The sequence below is a fragment of the Lonchura striata genome, chromosome Z, assembly GCF_050655825.1.
Source record: "Lonchura striata isolate lonStrDom1 chromosome Z, ASM5065582v1, whole genome shotgun sequence".
NCBI lineage: Eukaryota > Metazoa > Chordata > Aves > Passeriformes > Estrildidae > Lonchura > Lonchura striata.
Window position 1 is genome coordinate 71,378,027 of NC_140740.1, and position 12,091 is coordinate 71,390,117.

General features: G+C 35.5%; 1 protein-coding gene across 7 annotated transcripts in view; it reads right to left on the reverse strand.

Moving 5' to 3' along the window:
• Positions 1 to 12,091, reverse strand: part of SMARCA2 (SWI/SNF related BAF chromatin remodeling complex subunit ATPase 2) — a 114,978-nt gene that overhangs the window by 83,022 nt on the left and 19,865 nt on the right. For all 7 annotated transcript variants that reach the window (XM_085566416.1, XM_085566417.1, XM_085566423.1 and 4 more), the window contains 2 exons: positions 10,606 to 10,729; positions 724 to 1,053 (listed from right to left, as the gene is read on the reverse strand). In XM_085566416.1, the coding sequence (XP_085422542.1) occupies positions 724 to 1,053; positions 10,606 to 10,729 (454 nt within the window). The remainder of the gene's footprint in view (positions 1 to 723; positions 1,054 to 10,605; positions 10,730 to 12,091) is intronic.

The window sequence follows — 12,091 nt, forward strand, 5'->3', positions numbered from 1 at the left end:
AATTTAAGTGTTTTTTATAATACATATAACTAATGAAGGTAATACATATACTTAAAATCATGTTTCATGAAAAAAACAAACTTAATTGGTAGCAAAGCCATATCCACCAAAATGAAGAGTGCCATTAGTAAAACCTAAGAAACAGTATCACCTGAACCCTTGATTCTAACGCAAACTCAGTACTGAAAGGGTTCAGAAACTAACACGTTTAGGGTGTTTAATCTAAGACTTTTCTTAGGACCAAAATGTGCTTACTTACCTCACTGCAACATCTATCACCATTGTGAGAAAAAAGTAAGCACACTTCTTTTTTCTTATGTTTTGCACTTAATAGCAGACTATACATGGTTTATTTTCAACAACCTAAATAATCAGTCAACTTGATCCAGATTATTCATCTACTTTCCCGCATAGCAACAGGAGACTGGAAATTCACCATAAGAAATACAAGGGGGATTGCTATCAGCAAAGTACAATTAACATTCAAAAACTGTCAAGCATACCAGGACAGACACAGTACTGCACAGTGAAGTAACTTCTATTTTGGTTATTAGTATTCTATTTTGGCAATATTCTATTAATAACAGATGTGTTTTATGCACTTGCTCAGGCTTAATACAATCCCAAATTACAGCCCTGCACAGCACTTATTTCTTAATCTATCACAGGCAGGACTTCAAGAATTATTATCTGAGCAATGATTCCCAACAAAGATTCGCTTACCAGACTGCCTGTTGAAAGCACTCGGAGGCTGCTGCTGTTGAATGCCAGGCAGTGTTCTCTTGCCCTGGACAGCAAGCTGGAGGTTCTCTGGTAAGGGCTGACCCCTAGCCAGCATTTTGTATGCTAGAATCTGAGCCCGCAGCTGATGCAGCTGTGCAGGGCTGAAAGGGGAAGGCCCTCTGTTAGGCTGATTCATAACTTGTGGGTCTCCTGCTATAATGGGTCCTGGCTGACTGGGAGTCATCTGAGGTGGTGTTGGACCTCCTCCAGACATTGGACTGGACACATGCTCTGGTGCTCCTAGTGGAGATGGGTGTGGAGACATATAACCTAGAACAGGTAGAAGAATCATAAAGTTACCACTCTGATAGATAAACCTGAATTTCGTCCAATTTTTTAACAGTACATAAAGCATAACAGTGTCTCTCTAAGGTCAGCATTTTCTGCGAAGACAAAAGTGAAATCCAAAGTTCCCTGGGATATTAAGACAGTCTCAGGAGCTCTTCTTTGAGAAGAACTACAGTTATTTAGTCCAATAATTCTTAAGCATAACATTACCTGCATATTTGGAGTAAGACAAACTAAAACACGAAAGACAATACAGAAGCCTGGGGATATAGAGTTATTTACTAGAATTATGGAAAAACGTTTCTTTGCAGAATATATGCAGTGAAGTTCACATAGTTTATAGCTTAATACTCTAAGTTTATTTTGAGGCACATACATCAAGGAATATCCCATTCACTTCTACAAGCCCTCTTAGCCAACACTCACCAACATACAGAAGTAGAAATAAATGTTATTCACTTTCCATACAACTGCTCTTTCATTTCTACAGATTAAAGATTTGAGCCAAAGTATGTTCAATACCTTTTGCCATCTGGATGCCCAACAACTTGTGCAAGAACAAAAATCACAGTCTGAAGAAGCTGCTGAAGACTATGTCAAGAGCAACCACAGTTCTGAAATGAACAGTGCTTGTATCTTATTACAGCACTTGAAAATGCAGTGGTTTTAATTCTAAATATTAATTACATCTACTACATATTTTCTTGAGCTCCAAAAAGCACAACAGCTAGTTTTTGGGGATTTTATCCACCAAGAGTGAAAAAGAGGTAACAATATTTACCCACTTCACTCTGGTACTGTGGAACAGAAATAGTGTTCTCACAGACTGGAAAAATCTAAAAAAAATTCACAAAAATCTAAAAATCTTCTGGCTCATTTTCATATTCCATGTTCATAAACCAGAGATCGTAACTCCAAAGATCATGGTAGAGTTCATGATTCTGTGACACCCAATCTACTCTTCTCTCAATTTTCCTGTCACTTTAAAGTGAAACTACATTTATTTCATCTATATGTAGTACAGACCACAGAAGAAATTCTGCTTGCTCTTTAGCTTCACTGTTCTTACTGACCCTTCAGTAAAGGCAACATAGGCGAAATCTCAAAGCAGTTTCCACTTTTCATTCTCAACTCTGGGATGACAGGAGCTGTAAGTCACTAGAACTTCAACAAGTGAAGAGATTAGAGTGCCAAAGAACTGAAATTTGTGCTCAACTTAAATAAAGGTTGTAAATGTATGAGACAGAATAAAAAGCAGAAAGGATTTCAGTTCGCAAAAAAAAAAAAAAAAAAAAGAGAAGTACAGAGGGGAAAGGGAGATTTGTGATAAGAAAAGACCAGACAGACAGAAACAGACCAGGTTCAAACTAAAGAGGATGACGAGAGGAAAAGAAGATGACTTTGGAAAGAATAAGATAAGTTACACAGTTCAAGAGAAAAATGAGGGGAGAAGTTCAAAGAAAAGGAAGAAAGACATATTAAAAAGCTAGAACTACTGGAGCTATATACTAGTTCAATATAAAAATTGTCTATACATCCCTTGTTGGTGATAAAAGGTATGATACATAACTCAAGTTTACTCCACTTACTCATTTTCTTCCACTAACTTACTTTTATCTCTTTATCATTTTAAGAGAAGAGGGGAAGCTACAAATCCCTCTTGCTGAGCACACTGCTTAAAAAACACCCATCATACCACAACAAAACAAACAAAAAAATGAAACTATTATTAGTTTATACTAGAAAGTAAGGTTTATTGCAATGTTTATCCATTATTACATTTCTACATCTCAAGTTTTACTTTAAATAGCACCTAACTGGAATAACATTGTTTTCTGAACCATTTTTGAAAAAATGGTTTCTGTCCCTCCTCAAGTTATACTGTCCAATCTATAAATTCTTTTACAAATGACTGATAGATTTCAGACTCAAGATCTTGAAATGCATCTGGACTACAAAGTTTAGAACAGCAGTCTAAGGTGTTGAGTATTTGTTTTCAGTACTGACAGTTCAAGCTGCCAAGTCTGTGACTAAGTTTTGCAAGGAGGAGTTTTCAAAAGCAGACATTTTTTCATCTTTCCAATTATGTATTTATTACTTATACTTTCACTCTTCCTCCAAGTCCTCTGCATTAGCATTTTTAACAATGAAAAACTATGCTTGACAAGAGGAAGAATGAAAACAAAATTTCCATAAAGTCAGGAAATAACAAAATCCTTCCAAACCTCTTGTAAAGATGCTAAAATGTAGCATTTACGCAATGCAAATTTTGTGATGCTGTATGAAAATTTTTATTTAGTGTGTGAAAACTTTCACATGGTGACAGTGACAAAAGATACAGCCGCAAGTCTGAACTAACAAAATATTTATACTACTTGCTTTTTCCCTATCTTATTACACATGGGCTCTAACACAGATAAGCACGCACATGAGAACATCCCCCAAAACTGAGTTTAACCACCATAAAAGGACAATAGTAACCTACAGTTTTGAACACCACAGAGAATACCAGGAAAGGGAGGCCAAACAACTCCGGCTATAATTTAAAACTGTGGTAATTTCTAAGCTTTATCAGGCTTCTCCAGATTTTGTCTGAGTTCTGAAAACCTCAAATGATGGTGACTCGTAATCACTCTGATGCTGAATTTCCTTTCCCATAAGTCCCATCAGAATTTCACTTACACAATTTGTAAGTAAACATTACTTCTGTGCTTTTACTGTGCATCTTTGAGGAGAGTCCTGCCAGTCTTTCCCCAAATCCTTCAATGTGTTATAGAAGAGGCTGCATCAGAAACCCTTCTCAAGTTTTCCTAACTGTACGCATAATCAGAAACATATTTAGTCCCACTTTGGGACTTGTGCAGCAAATATACAATACAGCATGTCATAAACAATGTATATTCTTTACAGTATTAACATTGGAATAAATCCTAGTTCTAACACTTCTCTAAGTACTATTGGAGGGCAGTGTGCACACAATGTTTCTGCTTTAATTGCTTTTTGTTTCACTTCAGATAACAGAAACAATAACATCTTTCTTTTCTGTTTTAAAGCTGAAAAATCAGAGTGCTAAAAATTTCAACCGTTTATTTTCCATTTTAATGTATAATGAAATGTAAGAGCACTTACAAATGAATTCAAAAACCTAGTAAAGATAAAGAAAAAATCAAAGTTTTAGCAGTCCAAACACTGGAATGTTCAACAGAGGATTTGAACTGCCACTAAAATTTAGTAAATCTAAAACAATGGAAGTGTCTGAGGAACATACAGGTCACATCTTTATGCAAAAGCCAACAGCAAAGTTATATTTGTACTTAAGAATGTGACTGTAAATTTTTTTTTTTGATTCAGAAAATATAGACAGGATTGAAGAAATATATAGCTGTGTAACTCACTGAACTATCATTTCAATCACCAATTGAAGATAGTCTAAAAAAACTAAGAAATAGAATAAAGTACACCTCCACAAAACACAGTACAAAAGCCCAGTATCTTGTAACACAGTGGAAAGTATGCCCATGTCAGATCGAGGCCACAAACTTTCATAAGGCAAGGAAAACATAAAATTTCCCTCTCAGTAGTGTGGCCAGGGTTAACACCAGTTCTTGTGAAACTGAACAAAGAAGAAAGAGAGGTCATGTGTGCAAGTAATTTAAAACTAGGACTGCAGAAATAATATTGTTCAGAGGTCTTATACTGGCAGGCAGATGAATAAGGTGGTAGGTCTTTCCTCATCTTTAAAAGTCTGAATGAATTCAGAAAAGGAAGTGCAACTAATTTAACAACAGTAGGGACAATGAACATTACCTGTAAAGTAGCAATATATTAGTGAATTCTAAAATTGTGTGTCTTTAAGTTCAACAAATACTGTGTGACTAATAAAAAGTAATATAGATCAAGTCCCAGAATCCTAAATGCCTTCCTTTCTGAAGCCCTTATGTTTCCACTTACAAACACCAAGAAAAGACATCCAAACATTTCAAATTGGCCCACATTTTACTGCTGTATCACAGTAACTTAATTTAATTCTTACAAATCACAGAAAAACAAATATATTGTTTACTCCAGTCCATTTATATTTTATGAATTTTTATAATAAAAGTATTTTATTTTATGTAAGTAATTGGCTTGTATTTCTAATATCTCTCTAATCCCCTTCAAAAGCCAGTTCCAACTATGATCTTAATCTGTTAGATAGTTTAACAGATTAATGTTGAAGAGCTTAACAATTTACAGTAAATCTCATACTTGTCATATAAATATTGCAGAATTCACTCACTGGAAGATAGTACTCAAAGTGCTGGAAGACAGCTTCTAACCAAATTCAAAATCAGTAATTGTAGTAAGCTTACTATTTAAACAGCTAAATATGAAGATGAAGCAATACATTTTCCACTCATTTAACCTGTTAGCATCAAAACAAAGGCATTAAGACTGAACAGGGGCATCACTGTATGTAAGTTCAAGAAAAGAGAATCTGTCACCAAAACTAGCCAGGAATATTACTCTTTCTCCAGTTTAGTAGTAAGACTGGAAGGAGCAACTGCTGAGGAGAAAGATACCAACTCATAGTATTTCCCCCCATATATTAATGTCAGACTTTTGAAAATCATGGTATTGCAGTATGCAATAAAAATGTGATGATCTGTCTGAGCTAGTAAAACATTCTTTCTGCATGACTTGCACCTCACTAAGCTCCAGTAGAAAAAACAAACTAAAGAAACTAAATAATAATGTTGCATACCTCAACTTAGTAATTACTGTTGGTTAAAAAAAGTGCAAAAATCTCATAACAGTAATTACTATACAATCAGTGAACAGGCACTTAAGTAAAATGACACAGTTCTTGCAGATTTAGCTTTCAAATGTTTCTGACTTGCTCATCATTCATTTCACTTCAAAAAGGGATAGTTAATTATTTAACATAAGAATCATTACTTCCAAAATTCTGTATCAACTTTCTCTTGTTCATTCACAACTGTATACTTGATTTACATAACCATACCTACAATTGCATGTGCAGTTGCCAATTTACTTCTAATTTATCACCCACATTTTTAAGCATATATTTTATTTAAAAAATCTTGCTTTTGTACTTAGATACAAACTTTTGCAAGACTTCCCTCTTTTATAAAATTACTAAAAAGAACTAAAAAGACTGCTATTGGAACATCTGACATTTATAATGAAATCCCATTTTGTGATCACTTCCCATTGTAAACCGCATGCAGAACAACAGCCTATGGATTCATCACAACTATTCCACCCAGATTTCTAAGAACTGAAGCATTTTATGAAGACTATCCACCTTGCCATTGTCAAAAAATTTAAGGACATTATTTCCCACTGTAGTTTACCAGTCCTTCTCAGAATATGAGAGCCTGTGAACAGGAAGATTTCTGTCAATAAGGGATCATTACAATAGTCTACCTAACTTTTCTAAAGTAGACCAGTGACACTTGACCTCTAAACAAACTTCTCCCTTTGGTCTATGGTACAGATAACAAAGACATCCAGTGCTGATTTAGCATTTGCATGACACAAAACCTACTACAAATACTTGGGTAATCTGTGTTCCAAAAGTTAAATATCTTCATTAAGTAAGATAAAGGTATTTGAACACATTTTGAATTCATACAGTTTGCAGGTAAATTTGCAGGTACCAAATTACACTGGTTTGTTTTTTTTTTGCTGTTGTTTTTGGTTTTTTGGTTTTTTTTGGGTTTTTTTGTTTTTTGTTTTTTTGGACTTTAAAGGCTCTGTCTATCTATTACAAACCCTTTTACTGTCTGAGAATGTGCAGACTGATCAAGTATTATTTTAATTCTCTTGTTAGATAAATTAAAAATTGGAGTTTAACATTCTCTAGGATAAAACAAACATACTCTTCTCAGCAGTACAGACTGCTTATTATAATGCAGTTTATACTACTACACAGCAAACTATTTTGCTCCTAGACATGCATTGTTCTTGGCTGTGCTAAAATCTATGCTAGAAAAATAAGTACATTCTTCTCAGATTTTGATAAGCCTTTGTAACCAATTTGTATATTATTCACTGCTAAACCTCTGTGTTATATATAATTTTTATCTGTATTGACTTCAAACTTTTTTCCAGATCACAAATACCTTGAACAGCACTGAACCAAAACAGACTTCTTAAAGACTAGAAAAATCCACAACTGGATGATCATCTTCTAGTCACAGCTAAGTTTATAATCTGTCATGTATTTATCATAATATATTTAATGCAGATTATATTGATTTTACTTAGTGAAATCATTGTCTTAAATCACAGTATCATACAGTAAAAAGCCAAGGAATTTTTATAACTATGCCAAGCAGACAAGGTTGTGTCTATCATCATACTACCGGCTTTCACAATGCACAGAGAAGCCCCAAACATGGGCTAAGATCGTTTTTCCTGACAGCTGTACATACACTGTACCACATCTGTTGACATTTTAATGAAGCAATTTAGCTTATGATCACCACAAAAAATAGCAGACTAATTTGACTAGTATATAAAAAGAATATAATATTATCATATTTACATAATATATAATAGTACATTTGTCAGGCTGACTTTATGCAATTCAGATGGACTTGGACAAGATCAAGAAGTGTGACAACATGAATTTCATGGGGTTTAACAAGTCTAAGTACAAGGTTATGCACAATGGATGAGACAAACCCCAGTATCAATATATACTGAGCAATAAAGGGGTTGATATCAGCCCTGCTGAGAAGGGCTTGGGAATACAGGTGGACAAGAAGCTTGACATGACCTATCATTGTGCGGTCATAGCCCAGAAAGCCAAACGTGTCCTGGGCTGTATCCAGAGCAGGGTGGGCAGCAGGGCCAGGGAGGGGATTCTGCCCCTCTGCTCTGCTCTGCTGAGACCCCACCTGCAGTGCTGCATCAGCTCTGGGGTCCCAGCACAGGAAGGACGTGGAACTGTTGGAGAGGATTCAGAGGAAGCCACAAAGATGATTAGAGGGATGAATCAACTCTCCTATGAGGACAGGCTGAGATAGTAGGGGTTGCTCCCCATGAGAAAGGTACGTCCCAGGGAGACCTTATTGTGGCCTTTCAATACTTGAAAGAGCCTTAATAGAAAGCTGGAAAGAGACTTTTTAAAAGGACCGTAATCACAGGGCAAGGGTGAATCATTTTAGTCAATAAATTCAAACTAGATATAAGGAAGACTTATTTTTTTAATGAGGGTGGTTTAACTCTGGCCAGATTTCTCAGAACAGCTGGCAGATGCCCCATGCCTGGAAACATTCATGGTCACTTTCAATGGAGCACTGAACAGCTCTGAACAACAGTTGGGTTCTGATCTAGTTGAACATGTCCCTATTCACTTCAAAAAGGTTGCAGAGAACGATTTTTAAAGGTCCTCATCCATACCAAACCAAATTATGTTTCTATGATACTGTGATTTTTCCACAAAACTCTTCCTGATGGTCTGAATTATAGACATCACAAAGAATTAAAAGAGAGACATTTTTATTTTACCTACCACAATATTTAATGACATATAGACATATTCTCTAAGTTTTCAAATTAATGGGGAAAGGGCAATCCCTCTCCTGAGGTTTTGGACTTATTCAGCTACTTTTCCTCAAATGCCTCCCAAAATATAAATTAGTGCATATTTATCTACTTCAACTTGAGGACTACGAACAATAAGCCATGAAAAAAAACAGACCTAAAACCAATGAGGTACAATTTCTACTTGACACTTATATTGTTAAAAATTGTACACAACTGTGTACTGTAAACTCAACTATCAGACACCTGTGAGGAAGTGAACCTCATAGTAAAGTCTAGGTTTCTACCATAGCCAACTGAAGATTCTGTCAGGACCAAGAGTTATGAGCATCCTTCCATGGATTCTCAGAGAAGTCATCCTGTCCTTTTGCCATGAGTGTGGGCATGGTTAAACTCTCTTTTACCACACTGCATATTTCCACAAAATTTGTAAAAACACAAGTGTCCTACTTTCTCTAACGTTGAAGGAAATCAGACAGAAAAGATCTAATAGGTGGACAGGCTATCAAGGAGCCTGCTTTTCTACCCTGGACCTCTACAAAATGGCAAAAACCTACAAATCTACTAGATGGGACTTTGCCCACCAGGTATTAGAAAAGGATCAAGAGCCATCACCACATTTTTGTGGAAAAGATAGCTGTGCAAGAACAAAAACAAAATGGAGACATAGAGGCAATGAAAGCTAAAACAGTCCTCTATAATGTCACAAAAAAAGTATCTGGAATATTAGAACATATGGAGATTTTTTTTGACCACTTCTTTTAAAAGCACGCTTCACATAATAACTCTAGTAATCTCTGTTTACATTGTAACAGTTGCTGGCATACAAAAAAAGAGAGTAGGAACCTGTAGTCTCTATCCTGACAAAGTTACTATAAATACAATCAATCATCTTTTTACAGTGCAAAATAACCTGGAAATCTCACCTGAGGCAGCACAAAAAAAAGAAGAAAACAACTCAGAAGCTCCTTGTATTTAAAGCATTTGCAACCTATGCTCCTGTATTTTCAGTACATAGTGTATGAACTGTCCCACCTTCATTTTTAGACCAAAAGCTCTGCTCATTTCATCCCAAGCAGAAGTGTCCCCTAATTGCAAAGACAAGCAACATTTGTCTCTCAGATAATCATGCTCACATTTTTGTTGAAATTAACAAAAGAGGAAGTTTTATCTGATGAAGAACTTGTGTCTGCAAAGTCAGTTCTATTTTACTTAATTGATACTGAAAGGTTTAACAGAAAGGTTTAATGGAAAAACATTACTTTCTAATTATCTGGGTCCCAGACTGGGATTCAGCTGGAAAGTTACAGGCTACAGTTTCAGTTGCATACCACTGAAAAGCACAAAGAAGTTCAGGACCACTTCCTAATAGATTTGTACAGAGTACGTCACACCAAGAGCCCAGCATCATTTGGGATTCTTCAGAAGTTGCTGTAAAATAATTAAGCATGCAATGTAGAAAGCTTCGTCTGCTGTTGAACTTATTAATATTAGCAGGTGTTTCCAGTTAAATCTCCAAAATACTGAACTGCTCATAGAATGTATGTCCTTTTATGTTCCAACCTACAGGACACAAAGAAGGCACGTAGCCATGTGTTAAAAAGTTTCTATCTTCTGGCATAAAAACCATGGGAAAGCACTTTGATCAGCACTTGATGATAATAAATCGTATTAAAATATATTTACATTTACAGTAGCCACATAAAAAAAGAAGTAAGTTGGTGAGGTTTTTTTTCTTTAGAGAAGCAAACTGAACTCTGTGATAGACTTGCCCCAGCTATAGACTTGAACCTTAGCTTTTCTTCAATATATGCCTAATGGATACTCCAGAAAGAAATGGGATTCAGCTATTGCCTTGCCCTGTTCAGTTTTTGCAAACAAAGATGAAGGGAAATAACTGGCAATCTGCTATACGGAACCACAGTCTCTTTATAGAAGAGGCACCAAAATCACAGAGCATGCACAGTATGGATAAACCTTGGCTATGCTGGTCCATTGGACTCTGAGGTGGACCCATTCCAGGATGAGGAGGTCGCATACTCTTCATGGAGCCACAATGAACATCTTCAACCATTCCTTTTTCATGCAAGCCATCAATAGACTGTGAAAACAAAATAAGTATTTAGAGAGAGATAGTATATAAATCCACTATAAAAATATGAAAATACTAATTCAAAATCTTAACAAATACATGAGGAGGAAAAACTTCTTTCAGCAGTCTTACAAAAAAAAAAAAAAATAAAAAATAATAAAAAAAAAAAGCATAGGAAGTTCTGTCCTGAAATCACACACTTAGAGAAGTACAGAATACTATCAAACTGCTTGTTCCCTGTCTCCTTTTTGCCCTTTTTTTTTTCCTTATGAACTTTTTGGCAATGCCAGGGAGGCAAACTGCCCAAATACAAATACATAACCTGTATTGGCCTCGTATTACAAAGCAGTGTAACACATACTAACTTATGAAAGTAGAGCCTGTGGCTTGAGTTATTTTTAGCCCAAACTTTGCCCTTTCAGTTACTGCTTTACTGGAATGTCCCAAACATTGTTTCTCTTCAAAAAAAAGGGTGACATTGCAGGAAGTAACATCTTCTTCATGAACAAAAACAAGGATAGACAGTCAAGGAAGGGAAAACAATATTTGTGCTCCCTAAAACTCTTGTCCCCTCCTACACTCCTCTAAAACTGGAGTTCTCATCAAACATGGAACAGTTCCAAGTGCTCTCCTTAGAGAATGAAGAAAATATAGCCTGGAGTCTGAAAAACATGCTGAAGGCATTCTGGGCACTGAAAAAGGCTCCATAATAAAAACTGAAGAGCTCTGAAAGTGAAAACAAGGGAAAAGTAACATTGGAAGAAAGATGTCCCAAGAAACAATGAAGTTTTCCATCAAAGCAAAATTTATATCATATTCCTATCTATGTAAAGGATTGAGCTAATTAACTTCTAACTCAGAGCTCTGTAAGGCTTTGTATTAGGAAGGAACAGACTGGCATCACTTACTTAGCCTCTCTCTACAGAAATACACAGCTCTGCCCCATTCTAACATATGCATGCATGCACACTAAATGCTGCTCTTGCAAACCCTACTGTGAATGGAGACCTCACGGTCTGTTTTATCTAAATATACATCTATTTATTGAGAGTTCTTTTAAAAAAGAGACTAAAGATAACTCATTCTAGTGGAAAACGGAGGGAGATAATTAAATAAGTGTGCAGGAAGCTACATCAGCTCACAGAAAAGAAGTCACATTTCTTATTTTTGAGTAATTTGTTGCACATTACTAAATTTCAACAGAACTAAATAAAGGTCACTCTTTCTACGAAAGAAAATATCATTCTAAATTTCAGTTCATAAACCCTTTATATAAAATTTCTACTTTCAATTGCAATCATCAGATTTGACTAAGAGTACCTTTAAATACACAGAATTTTTTGTTGTTGTTCTGAATTTTTTAAGGATTTC